Source organism: Patagioenas fasciata, chromosome 3 (assembly GCF_037038585.1).
Source record: "Patagioenas fasciata isolate bPatFas1 chromosome 3, bPatFas1.hap1, whole genome shotgun sequence".
Lineage (NCBI taxonomy): Eukaryota > Metazoa > Chordata > Aves > Columbiformes > Columbidae > Patagioenas > Patagioenas fasciata.
The window spans coordinates 77,035,529-77,049,944 of NC_092522.1; the positions used below are offsets into that span (position 1 = coordinate 77,035,529).

The window sequence follows — 14,416 nt, forward strand, 5'->3', positions numbered from 1 at the left end:
AGAGTAGGAAACCAGTTACCCTTGAGTACACAGGCAAGCTTCCTGTTCATTACAATGAAAAAATGAAGGGTAGCAACTGCCTGACCTGTCTTTTGTTTAAATCTAAAACCAAAACATATGTAAGTAAAATGTGAAACATATGTTTTACATATTGGACTTTTGTCAGATTTTATTGATTTGTAAGTTTGTTTCATATCATCCAGTCTTGCACGCATATGTAACAATATAATTCTAAGTATATGTTAGAATATTTGGCTTTTTTATAGGCTGATCTTCCACACTGGCAATTCTTTAGTTTAGGTATTTGGTGTGTTTTTTTTCCCCACAAACTCAGCTCTGAGACAAAGGGACTGCAACAGGAATCCCAGTTCAAATCCCAGTTTTGGCTATCATTTTAAATGAAAACCTGCACAAGAGAGCTGTAAAATGCAAAATAAGCTATCTTAAAGTCCCAAGGACCCAATAAGACAAGCCTAAATCCCCGTAAATTTTACCCAAATTAATGACAGTGGGCAGGGAGACACCTCGCTCTCAGGACTTGCTTCCCCCCCGACTAACGCAGGTTCCCGAGGGGTTGTTTCGCTCACTTCTGCCAGAGTTCAAGAAGCAGAGAGCCTGACCCCAGGCTCGGGCCGCCCCTCCCCAGCCGGAGAAGGCCCAAGGTTGTGGCTTCCGCACCGCGGTACGACAGGAGGCCGCTTCTTTACCCCCGCCAAGGAACCGCACGGGCAGCGCCCAGCCCGACTTTTATTCCCGGGTCGCAGGAAGGTAAGGGGCAACCATGGAGACAGGGGCGGGAGGGAGAAGAAAGAAACGCGGCGGCCGGTGGCGAGTGAAGGGGGAGGAGGTGGAGGCCGCTGTCACGGGGCCGAGCGGCCCGGAGGGGCGGCGGGAAGGCTGCGAACACGCCGAGCCCAGCCCCCGCCGCTGCGCGCTCGGCCCCACCCCGCCGCCACCCGCGCGCTCGGCAACGGCACCAACCGCCGCCGCCCTTCCACAGGCCTCGCCCCCCGCTTCCGCCGCAAGCCGCGCGCAGGGACCGTTACAACCAAAGAGGGCGCCGACTTCGGCGGAAGCGCTACCTGAGCGGTGCCGCTACTCCCCCTCCCCCGCCCCCCTCCCGCGGCCCCGTGAGTAACGACGGCAGAAAGTTTCCCCCTCTCCCTCCTCGCCCCCTTCCCGGCCGCCCACATTTTTCAATTTTCGTTAGCCCCCGCAGCGTGCGGAGACTCACCTTTCCGCAGCGAGGCGGCTCGGCGTCCAAAATGGCGGCCGACACAGCTTAACCCCATCGTGTCCCAGCAGCGCTCCTTCTCCTCCTCACCCCAACCCGCCCCATCCGCGGCTCGGAATTCCGCAGCCGCACCCCAGCCTGCCCGGACGATCGCCGAGTCGCCGAGCGCCCCCCCGCACGGGGAGGGCGGTAAGCACTGGAAAGACTTCCCCCACTCCCACGCACACTCGCGCCCCATCTGCTGAGCCCACCCGTAAGGCAGAAGTGGGGAGGGTGTATGTGCTGTGGAGTGACACCTCCCTTGCTGCGCCCCCCCCCCCAAGCACACGGCCCGTCCGCCTCCCCCTTCTCCCAATGGTTGCGTCCGTGACATCATCATCATGGCAACAACAGCTGCAGCCCGGGGCCGGGGAGCCGCCGCCGAGGTGTTCGTGTTGCTGTGGGGAGACGGGCCCGCGCTGTCCGTGAGGCGCTCGCGGCCGGCCGGGCTCTAGAGCCCGCGGGATCCCCGGCCGAGCGCGCGCGGCCGCGCACGCGCCCGGAGGAGCAGCAGCAGGAGGGGGGAGGCGGCGGCGGGGGGGTAGAGCGAGCGAGCAGCGATAGACAGAGAAGGCGCGTGCGAGGCTGAGCGCGCGCCTGTGTGCAAGGCTGTGCGCGCGCCGGCGGGCGGGCGGGGAGAGGCAGGCGGGGGGCTGCGCTCGCGCGCTGCGGCGGGGGGAGCCGTGCGGGCTCCGCGCTCGCTCGCTCCCTCCCTCAGTGCGTGCCTCGGCGGCGGCGGCGAACAACATGTTCTCAGTGCGGATCGTGACTGCCGACTACTACATGGGCAGCCCGCTGCCCGGCCTGGACCCCTGCCAGTCCCACTTCCGAGAGGCCCCGACCAGGCGGGTGCCCGTTGTGAGAGTCTTCGGCGCCACCCCTGCAGGTAAGGGACCCCCGTCGCTGCCGCCGACGGCCTCGCTGCGGCGCGGGTCCGGTTGGCGCCGGGCCCGTCGCTGCCCCCCCCGCGCCGCGGCGCAGGCGGCGGCAGCTCCTGCTCTTTGTGGCTGGGTCGCGCCCCCCTTCTCCCCACCCGCTGCTGCGGCGCGTCTCACCTGCCAGCGGCGGCAGCGACGGAGCGCCTCGGGCCCAGCCGGCCCCCGGCGAGGAGGAGAGCTGCCCCGGCTGTCTCCGTGGGGAAACCTGGCAGCCGCCGCTATGGGATGAGGTGTCGTGTCCCGCCGCGCCCCTGCTCTACCCCTTGCGCAGCCGGTGGCGGTGGGTGCCGCGGGGCTGGGCTGCAGGTGCGGGCCGGGGCGGAGGGCCCGCGGCCGCCGGGGCTTTGTGCGCGGTGCGGCCGGAGTGGGGACTGCCCCGAGCGAGGGGCGGCAGCTGTGCAAACACCGGGAACAGCCGCCCGCTCCGCGCCCCCCGCCCCCGTAACGGGCAGGATAACGGTCTGTGGGCACGGGGCGTGAAGGCAGCACACCGGGAGGTGTGTTTCTGCGGGCGAATAGCGAAAAGTAGAGGGTACAAGGGGAAACCTTTGAACGTAATCACGAGAGAGACTTCTACATTACTTACAAAGTGTATTTTTTTTCTGTTGGTCTTACGCTGGCGTGGTACAAATCGCATAAAGCGATAGGCATTGGTGCTGCACTGCAGAAGGGAATGTCCTGACTGCTGGCCACATGTTGCCCCCTGAGACTTCCTAATGTCACATCCCACACCTTCATTGCCTCTTGTCTATGGACTCATGGTTATAGTCTTTGCACCTCTTGAGTATGTTTCTCACCATCAGAACAAATTTATAATTAATTTAATATTTACTGTAGTTTACCCACACATAAAATATTAAGTTGGGAAAAAAAACCCTGTTCTTTGAGATGTTGGACATGTTAAACGTCATTGCTTGTGATCCCTTTATACTTATATTGTATAATGCTGACCTTGGGAATTAAGGTTTTTCTGCATACTTGATTGATTTACATGTTGAAAATGAGGTATTGGTGTATACATTACATGTTAGGTAAGATGAAAAAAAAAAAGTAATAAAAAAGCACAGTAATGATATTATTCCCTTCACCCAGTTACTATAATAGAGCAGATTTCTTTTGTTGGTGGTGATTTTTTTTTAATCTAGAATTATCTGTCTGTTCTCTGTTTAAGCACAGGGGAATGTGAGATATTAAAGCTATTGTGATCTGATGCATCTACAGCTCCAAATTATTAAGTGGATGACTGGGATTAGTAGGTACAATATTGAAATAGTGGGGCCTATTTTATTGTAGTTCTAATTTTGCGTACAAAGGAGATATTATGTAATAATATTTATGTAATGGCATGAGTAGCTATTTCATTATTAAAAAATGTAGAGCCTGAGGTTGTCTGGCAGGTAGCAGGCTTTCTGTGTGTGCGTGTGGTTAACTCATTAAGGCTTATTTTCTTTTAAGAAAGTGTTTAGGCTATGCCGTATCATGAATGTGGCATCATAAAGTAAACAGTGAAGTAGTTTAGTTGTCCGACTATTAGGAACGCAGTAGGAAATCCCTGGCTTCCCAAACCATAAACTTTAATAATAGTTTGCATAATAGAAGTGTTTCTAATTCATCTTGGTTAGAGGAGACACTTCAGTCTGCAAAGGAAGTGTGACTTGACTGTCTTCTATTTATTTCCTTGTTAACCTTTTTAAGGGCTTCTTTCCTTTCTCTACCTTTAGTAGTGTTTGCTAATAAGCTTCAAGAATGTATTACCTCACTATATTATTTTTTTTCCTTTTTTAAAAAAGGAGGCAGATCTAATTCTTTCCTTTTTTTCAGGAGTGTTGAACCTAAGCAGTCATTGTGAGAAGTAATGCGTGTGACCTCAGAGAGGGAGCCATCCAATTATTTATTTGAGACTTGAAATATGTAATGAGATTAAGTAAATCATGTCTAAATTGGCATTTCTTTTGAGGAAAAAGAAATAGTAAAACCAACTTCTAACATATTGTGTGTGACAGTGAGATGTACTTCTTGTTTGGTTTCCAGGCAGTGTGATGCTTATCTTTAATTGAGTTGGTCTGGATAAGAATAACCCTTTCTCATTGGGTTTAACATGTATGTCTTGCCTGCAGGAAAGGTGCTCAGTTGCCATACTGCCTACATGACAACAAAACACTATGTCTGTATAGGCTGCTTCACCTCCGGCATGATTAACTCTGCATGCATCTTTGTATGTTTAAAGCTGTGTTTCCATGCTGTGCAGCTAATTAGGAGTCAGGTTCAGAACAGACTCCAAATTCCACCTGCTGAGTGAAAGGGGATTGATTGGTATGTGGAAGTGGCTTATGCAGATGTTTAGGAAGTCAAACGTTTAGCAGCAGTGTGTCTTGTGTCTAGTATCAGCTACGGATGTTGGTTGTGAAGGCACCTACCTATGCTTTCTGCAGCCTTCTTATGGAGGTGTTATGCTCAGTGAGGTATATGAATGACAAGGATTGCCGGTGTTTTGTTCTTTGAGGGCTCTTTTGTAGTCCTGTACTCAACAATAGTTTTGCAAAGGTTTGCTGTTACAATGTATAAAATTAAAGTGGTTTATGGTATGGCAGTTGGGGGAGGTAAAATCCTGACTTTTAATTAATAATAATGGATGAACTCCAAGAAGGGCCTGTGTTGGCAGTAATGTTTGACAACTTCTTTAGGTCTTTTGAAGAAGAAATCTCGTATTTCAGAAGACTATGTGAGTCATCTCTTGAGATCCTACATCTTTGCATAATAAGAACTTGAAAGGCAAGGTATCAAAATTTTGTTTAAGCCTAAAAATCCACCTGCTATTTTCTGTTGTTCTGTGGAATGCATAGAGTAAAATTCTGACTACAATAGCAAAAGGTGAAGTACTGCTAGAATTTATGTTTGAATGCATCTTAGCTGGTTGAACCATTTCTTTCCATTTTAGCCATTTTCTACTTGAAGCGGACTGGCACGTCAGTTGACATAGTGACTTGCACAAAAGTATAATTTCAGAAGTGCTACAACACTACCATTGTGATAATACAATGAAATCAGTGTTGAATTCATGCTTTGTTGTATAAGGTCGTAGATATTATTTGATATAGTAGTCTTCGTATCTCTAAAGGAATCCTGTAATATTGCTCCTTATATTTAAAAACAATAGGTTTTCATTCACTAGGTAATGCTCAACTATGAGATAAAATATAATTATTTTATCAGGCAGTAGCTATCTGCTAGCTAGCAATTTTTGTAAATGCTTTTTGTTAGAACTCTGAGACACTGCAAGGCCTGTTTATTAGAAGGAAACCATAATGAAAATTGAATTTTCTGTTTACATATGATCTTCTGTTTAATGGGTAATTCTTGAATTGTCACTCCTGTTGCTAAGTTGTACTGTATCAAGGTATCAAAAGCTGTGATTTATTTCCTACTAACTTTTGACCATTTCAAGCTCTTGGAATCTCTTCTCAAGATTTCACTGACTGCTTCAAAATGAGTATGTGAATGTTCAGTTGGGTATTTCTGTCTGTTGCTTATTCAGCTACAGGAAGACAGAACCAGACTGCAAACCCATCCATAAAAAAAACCAGGGTGAGACTAGATGTCATGTTAGGAGAGACATAACTAATGAGCTGAGATTGCTAAATTATCAGTTTACTTAGCAAGGCTGAGTACAAGTAGCTGAGAACACTAATCGTAAACCACACACAAGATACCTGTTGGTGTATGATAATGAAACTATCTGAAATATTTTTAATAAATCAGTATTCTAATTTGGGCTTGATTTGAGGCTCATACGTGTGATAAATTTTATGGAAATAGGTACACATTTTAAAATTGCTTTTGAAGGGTATTAGGCTGAGAAAGGTATGTTCAGTTAACAGGAGGGCCTTTGGAGAAGGTAAATTAGGAATTTGCATAAGAAAAATTGATGTGTAATTTGAGGAATAACATAGCTCTACTGTCCTCCACTGCCACTTTATATATTTGTCGGTTTTGAAGCATTTTGTGTTTTACATTGTGAAATCACCGATTCAAGAATGCATCTTCAAGCAGCACAAAAACTCAGGCAAAGAGGAGGGTGTTTTTGTGTTACTCTTGCATGTTTTTGATGCTGAGCTTTTCTGAGGCTAGGTGTAATTTAGAGTGGGGTTTACAGTCAGCAAAATCTGAATATGCTTCAGAGAGATGTCTAAGTTTGGTGGCTTCACTTCTCCTTGGTTTTCTGAGAAGGGAAAAAAGCAGAGGCAAATGCTCCAGCTGAAATCTGGCTTCTTTCCAGCAGCAGTAGCTCTGGTATGACTCAGTGAGGGGGCCTGCTTATCTTCTTTCTTTTGTTCTTCCCTCCCCTTTCCCCCTTCACTGACCTGGCTGGGCTGTATATCTGATCCCATCCCAGTGTCTTTCCTCTGTTGCTGCTCACTTGAGAAGGAATGAGCTCATTGCAGGAACTTGCTGTTTTCTATGCTTTTTTCTTCTCTCATTTTTTGCTGGCATTTCAGACACTGTGTCCCACAATGGTCATTCTCCATGGCATCCTCACTTCATTACCCCAATATTCACAGCTGAGCATGATTCCAGTTGCCCCCACTTCCCATGTTTCATTTCTGAGAAGTGGGCACTTCTCATTAATAGTCTTCCAGTCCCTTCTGTGGCTTCATAGTAAGGGTATGAGGATGGAAAATAGGATACAGCCATTGGGAGGCTTGTGCCTCTGCCTTACCTTTTCACACCCTCTCCCAAAATATACCAGCATGCAACCCCTGATAGGGGGTTATTCTGTGGACTGCAGCATGGCCCAGAAGATTTTCAGCATTGTCCCTTGGATCTATACTTTCAGCATACCATTTCTGCATTTTGAACTGGCAGGCTTCTTGTACTCCTGAAGAGCTGTTTGAAAAATAGCCTCATGTCCATTTGTTTCTCTTTTCTCCAGAGGTTTGTAGCTTCTGTGAGATGTGAGCAAGGGTGGAGTAGGAGTGAGGAACTTGAGCTAGTATATTTATTCTGAGATTATTTTCCATGTTTGAGTTTTATCAATTATGTGATTGGAGATAATTCGCTTGTAAAGTGCCTGGTTCTTAAAAGGATGTGTTTTCTAGTGTGTTCTGGGGGTTTTATGTCTTGTGTTTTGTTTTGTTTTTTCCTAAGAACCTCCTTTTTTGAGGCATTTGTTACATACTCTATATAGATTGCCTGCTGAGTTGTTTTGGGCAACAAGAGGCTGCCTGAATAAACTGCTCAACTGGCATGAAACTTGTTAAGTAGCAAATTTAGTACCCATGTATATATGTATTACTTGAATTCCATTTCTTAAATAAACCTTAAAATACTGTGACAAAATCGATGTTCTAACTAGACTCCAGATATTGGTTTCATAACCAATATACTGTTTGCTGCTGTAAAGTATAATACCTCATGGTCGAGTCACTGAGTATATTTGTGTTTTTGTAATTCAGTCCAAAAAATGTGTATAACCTACACTATGTGCTTAGAACTCCATCAGCTGCAGACTTCAAGAAGTTTCACAAGGTAGCTCCATCTATATTTGGTCTAATGCATAATTTGAGACTGTTTTTTATGATCAGTGTGCCTGAAGTAGACTAACAGCTTATCTGTCTTGGATACAACTCTCAGTTCTGTTACATACTTCTTAAGGGTGCTTTTTGGCTGCTTGTTGAAATGTCATCTTTTTCAGTGTGTAAAATGAGTCTCCTCAAAATAACACACTGGCCTGAAAATAGTTGTCTCTCTTATTTTTACCAGAGTAGAACATGCATATAACAGCTGAGGTTGGCAGGACCAGACGATGTGTAAACACTCAGTGAGAAACAGCTCCTGCTTAGTAATTTTTGCAGTCTGAGTAGACAAGATAAATCTCTGGAAGAAGGAGACAGGTGTGGTAACACCATGCTATCCGTTTCTTCTCAGTCTCTTGTTTCAGAGTTCCAGTATTGATCATTTAATACCCTGTTCTGCTAACTGTTGTCATTATCCTGGTTTTGTCCTTACTCTGTTTTTGTCCTTTACCCATGATTGACTTGATTGACCTCCTTGTGCGCTGAGCCTCTGACAAGTATGATGATGACAATGAAAATGTAACCATTTGGAAAGAGGCAGCATGAACACTCACACTAAAAGATCTGCAGTGAATCAGTGGATGTTTGGTCTCATAGATGAAGTAGCTGGAATCTTTCAGACTGACTGAACAGGATCACTGGAGATTCAGTCTCACATTAAGGGAGATCTTCTGATCAAAATCCCAGGACAATTGCAGTCAATTTTTTTGTTTTTTAAGCATTCCGTATCTACAGCTATTACAAACCCAGCTTCTGAAAAGCCAGCACCTCATCCCCCTCAGCTGTCATCATTGGATGTTGAGTTGATAACTGATGAACTTACTGCTTCTTCTTCTTTGTTCACTGTGTCATGTGTACTATCCCTGTGTGTTACAATCATGTGCTTTTTTTAAGTTCCTGTATATATCTCCTCTATATTACTTTTATTCTGTGGGGAAAAATTGTTTTGCTGTCTAGTGAATTGCTGTCTCACATTCAAGACATGCAAATCCACCCGAACACATTCCTGTGCAACCTACTCTAGGTGAACCTACTTTAGCAGATGGGTTGGACTAGATGATCTCCAGAGGTGCCTTCCAACCCCAGCCATTCTGTGATTCCAGGAACATGTTCTTAACAGACAGCATGGTATACCTGTGTAAAGGAAAGAATGGATTTGCTCAGGTCCCACATCAAATCAATAGCAGAACTGATAGTACAGTGAAGAAGCTATCTGCAAGGAGTGGTATTTCTGTGCTAATACCCTGCCCCATAATAAATTAATGTAAGCAACAAAATAATGTTCCTTTATGTGTTGACCAAAGCTATAGTTTTGGTAACAATTATAACATTAAGGCCTAGGCTTGATTAATGAGGTCTGGCGACTGGTTGCGAAGATCTGCCATGAAATCTGAATAGTTAGGCTGTAATTGCACTGTTATTCATTATACCTATGTGTATTCTGGTAAAAACAATATTTTTGAGGAATGCAGCAGAATAATCAACTATGTGAGCTTCCAAACAGGCAGTATTTTTGAGCCTGTGGTACAGTTACTTTTAAGACTGGGGATAGAACCCAAAATATACAAGAATCTAAACAAATACTAGGAAGGTTTGTACTAGATACAGGGACTGATTGAAATGCCAGTGTTTGCACAGCCTTCACTTGTGCATGTTTGTTAAGGTTCTTTTCTTTCACGAGTTGCTTTTTATTACAGAAAAGTTATAAGGTGTGTAAAAGTTTGTGGGTTTTTTGGTTTTTTGGCAGGGCATTTAAATAAAACTTCATGCTGGCTGGGGTGGGCCACATGGCTTATTAGGGAACCATTTGATGTCTGTATGCTCCAGCCTTTCTGTGATCCGTGTGCAGATGGCTGTTTTGGATAACTTCTTCCCCCACTTGTACATGTGTAGTCTGTCATGTTAACTGCATGTTTGAGTTCATGTTATGTGACCTTGGTGCACATGTGCATGCCTTCTCAGATTCTCAGGTTGTGGAGTCATTGTCCTTGGAAATATTCAAAAGCCATCTGGATACAGTCCTGAGCAGCTGTTTCTAGGTGGCCCTGCCTGAGCAGGGGGTTTGGAGCAGGTGACCTCCAGAGGTCCCTTCCAGCGTCAATCATTCTGTGATTACTGAGATTACTCTTGTCAGCAGAGAATATCCAGGTGCTCTGTACAGCCTGTTCATATGTCCAAGCAAACAGTTACATCCAAATGGTGTGGAAAGGTTGCCAGGTAGCTGTCTTTCAGTTTATTACCCTACAGCTGTAAAAGTTACTGGAAGATTTTAGTGGTGTTAGTGAAAACTGACTTAGAATTGGAAAGAAGAAAGAACATTCACTACAGAGATCATTGCTAGGTTGGGTTTGTCCCTCAGTGACAGGTTATTTTCCTAAAAATTACAGAGAAAATTGAAGTAACCACTGCTTATTTAAATTCAAGTTGTGTCTCTGTACTGTTTGCTGACTAAACCAGTGTTTACTACAGCAAGGCTGTATGTCCTATTTTAGGTGCAATATCAACATGGAGTACTGAGTGTGAATGTTGAAAGGGCTGTGGAATGTTGCACCTAATCCATAATACTTGACATTACTCCTCAGGGGAGGTTTACAATACAAGTTTTCTGAGTTTTGTATAATGAGATGTATAATGAGTCTTTCATTTTGTGTTTGAAACTACCTAGGTGGGTTTCTGTATAGCGAAGATCTTATTAAGCAGTGGGAATTGGAAACTGATTCAGCCCTCGTTTCTGCAAGTACTGCCTTCAGATCAGTAATGAACAAATTTTTATTGCTGCCACCTCTATTATATTTATTATCCAGATGAGAAGGCTATTTTCTGGAGTTCTCAATACAGCAGCTTTTATATCTGCTTTTAAACAGTTACCTATTTAATCTAGCTAAAATGTTACAAAATATTTTGTTGCAGATGAATCTTCCATCGTGTTCTTGTATGTTTTTATCCATTGACTGTTAAGCAAATGGTTTTATGTCATTCACATTTGTAAGCAGTGAAACCTGTCTTCTGTCTGTAGGACATTAAGAGAGATTACAGGCAGTTTCTTACATTGAGATGAATCTATTTTTATAAATACTTGGTATCAAATATGGTAAATTTTGAGCTGTTTGAATTTGGGGGCATGGGGGGAAGGAAAAAAAACCCCACAACAACAACAAAGAAAAACACAAAACCAACAACAAACAAGAAAGAACACCGAAAACTTTGTTACTAGTGTTTCAGTTTGTGCCAATTGTCTCTTGTCCATTCACTGGACACCACTGAGAAGTCAGACTAACTCTTCTTTACTGCTTCCTGTCAGGTATTTATACACATTGGTAAGACCCTTTTCCTCTGCCCCAGCCCTTCTCAACAGTACAAAATCCTGGCTTGTGCAGCCTTCCCTTGTATGTCCGATGCTCTGAGCCCTTAATCATCTTTGTGGCCTGGCTCCAGTATGTCCATGTCTCTCTTGTACAGGAGAACCGAGATCTGGACCCAGCACTCCAGATGCATCTCACTAGTGCTGAGTAGAGAGGAAGGGTCACACCCCTTGACCTGCTGGTGGTGTTCTTTCTAATGCAGCTCAGGACGCTGTTGGCCTCCTTTGCAGTTGAGGCTTATTGCTGGCTGGTGTTCATCCGAGACCCCTGGGTCCTTTTCTGCAAAGCTGCTTTCCAGACAGCATGCCTCCAGCCCGTAGTGATATATGGAGTTATTCATCCCCAGATGAGGACTTTGCATTTCCCCTTGTAGGGCTTAATGAGATTCCTCTCTGCCTGTTTCTCCAGCCTGTCAAGGTCCTGCTGAATATCAGCACGACCCTCTGGTGTATAAGGCACTCCTCCAAATTTTATCATCTACAAACTTGCTGAGGGTGCACCTGTTTAATGCCCAGGTCATTAATGAAGATACTAAACAATATTTGCCTTGGTATTGACCTCTAGAGTACACCACAAATGACTGTCCTCTGTGTTCCATTATAACAAGGCTGCTTCTTCTCACTTAAGTTTCATTTTTCTCCCTGCTGCATACTAGTCAAATCTGTTCTAGAGCTCTCCAGTGTGTGTTTTGTTGTTATCTCTTCCTTAACACGCCATCCTCTGAGCTGAAAGTATATACACTTAATTTCATTTCTGATTACAGCCAGGTTTGTTTTGTAGTGTTTATAAAACTTTTATGTAGATATCTCCGGTACGGTATGACTATGTATAAGTAATAAATCCTGGGTTTGTATTTTCTGGATTTTGATGGCATGTTTTACCTGAACAGAAAACATAGGAATGATGTAAAATAACTGAATGTATGTCATCATTTGACTAAAAGGATGTTCTGTATCAGAAACACAGTTTTAAATTGTCCCGTGCTTTACTTACTGCAGTGAAGTGGCATACGTTGTACATAAAGTTGTGCATAGTCACCATGATAATTCAGGTAATTCTTTATTATGTTTTTTTAAGATATGATTCTTAAGGAATTTGTGCATTCACATGTATGTTTGTAAACCTACAGTTCCCATGCAGAGATGAATTTAATATCTTTACAGTCTAGATTCCCGTTTTGAGTCAGATGCATTAAAAAAAATCCCCAAACAAAACAAAAAAAAACAAACAAAACCAAACAAACAAACAAACAAAAAAACAACAACAGAAAAAACCACACACCAAAAAAAAACCAAACAAAAACCAAACACCACCAACCTTAAGATAGATGGAAGAACAGAATAATGTTCTGCTAAGCATTTACAGATTGTGCCAGCATGTCAGGTTTGGTGAGCTTGTATTCTTATGCCAGCAGTTGGAAACCTAATCAAGGAAATAAATAGTCATTTTTAACCACTGCTATATTAAAGATGAAAGACTTAAGAATAGAAACCAGTTGTTTTAGGCAGTGTGCCGATAATGGTGGATAGTCCTCATTCGAAAAATTATGTTCTGTATAAACGGAGCGTTAAAAGGTGTAGAAAGAGTGATATGTTATGAAAACAGATGGCATGGCAATATTGTTAGTCATTATTTTGAAGTGGAATTTTGTAGGAGGAATTGCATGAATGGAAAAACAGGAGGAAGGGAGGATGTGTTGAAAGGAAGGCTGGGAATGGAAAGGAATATGTAGAGCATGTGAGGTGAACTGGGGAGGGGTGGTTGGAGGAAAGAGTGCTGAGAGCCAGGACTGCGGAAAATATTGATGTTGGAGTTGCAACAACAGGGACCAGTTATCTAAGGCTGCTCCCTTTTGGTTTCACTTGCTTTGGCTCATGGGGCTGATTCATCCCCTGGAATTTCTTATCTGCAGACTTGTGGCTGGAAGTAGATGAGGTGTTATGTGAGGTTTATTGCTCTGTGCAGTGGGAGAAGAGAGAAAGAAAACAAAGTCCATCCCCCCCCTGGACTGAGATCTGTCCAAGGGGTGTAGAACATAGCAGAGAACTACAATATTCTCATGAGCACTGTGCAGTTTGTGAGCACATTTTGGGTTACCTACTTTCATGAAAAATTTGTATTGTTAGGTTAAAGAGTGTGGAAATACATTCTAAATATCCGGTGTTCATCTTCCCAGTGTATCAATAGAAATGAAACAAAACCAGCCAGACTTCAAGCCTGCCTCTGCAGTGTGATGCATGCACAAGAAAATACGTTTTTTACTGGCAGAGAAAGATAGGTGGGTCTGCGTAATGTAGGTGCATATGTGGCGGATTTGAAAACAGAACAAAAAACACTCACAGTGAGAAACAGGTCACTTCTTCAACTGATCACCTTTAGTGTAAATGGGCTTTCTGTAGCCTGTTCATTTGTTGTGTTCTTCAATTGCTTCCATAAAAATCTTCACTTGTTTCGTGTAAGCTTGATTTGTTGAAAGAAAATCTTAGCAACATCTTACTCTTTCCAAGTTAGTCTTTGGCTTTTTCAGAATATCATTCGCTGTGGAAATCACTAGCAGTGGAGTGTTTTAATTTTATTAGCAATTTGCCTTCTGTAGCTATCTGGCTCACAGTAAACCATTTAATTTCACTGAATATTTGAATTCTATAGTTTTTTAAAGGATGAGTGATTACAGTACCCTTGTGACCAGGGACTTGGTATTCTGGTAGCAGAACTTTGGTGGTGAGAGGTAGAAGCTCATGCATTCACAATGAAGTTATGAAGGTAAAATGGTGGTGGAAAAACAGCAGTAGATCAGAGTGAAGTTGGCCAAAGAACCTTTAGTAAGAAGTTGGTTTGGGAGAAAACGTGGTGACTAAGATTGCAGTGTAATCCTTTTATTATCTGAAGATACATAATTTGGTATACAAGGGTCAGGAGAAGCACAAGTGATATTTAAAACTGAGTAGTATGACACTTCGGCTGTTTTTACAGCTGCTCTGCAGCAGCCATCAGTTGAAGCTTTGATCACACAGTTAAATCTCTGTACATGCCTTTAAGATAGATTGATGAGTTTTCAAATTCAGTAGCTTACCTTTTTTTCTTTAATATTTAGTTAAAGATTTTAAGTGGTTTATGATGCGGAGTATTGAAAAGGAGTTTCTTAGTGTTAAAGTTTGGTGCTGTAGTCATCACATTGCATAAATATTGCTTTCTGAAGCAATCTCATTTTATTTGGCTTGTGTTTGGATGAAGGTACAGTGTTGTTATCTGTTAGTACTTTTACACTAG

General features: G+C 43.7%; 1 protein-coding gene across 3 annotated transcripts in view; it reads left to right on the top strand.

Moving 5' to 3' along the window:
* Positions 1-748: 748 nt before the first annotated feature.
* The window catches only part of REV3L (REV3 like, DNA directed polymerase zeta catalytic subunit), a 118,771-nt gene continuing 105,103 nt past the window's right edge, over positions 749-14,416 (top strand). The window contains exon 1 of one of the 3 annotated variants that reach the window (XM_071806633.1): positions 749-768. Coding sequence is in view for 2 of the 3 variants with exons in the window: in XM_071806635.1 (XP_071662736.1) it covers positions 2,021-2,159 (139 nt within the window). In the remaining variant the exon portion in view is untranslated. Of the gene's footprint in view, positions 769-1,920; positions 2,160-14,416 lie in introns of those variants that run through there. The other 2 variants (XM_071806635.1, XM_065833633.2) reach the window with 2 other exon arrangements.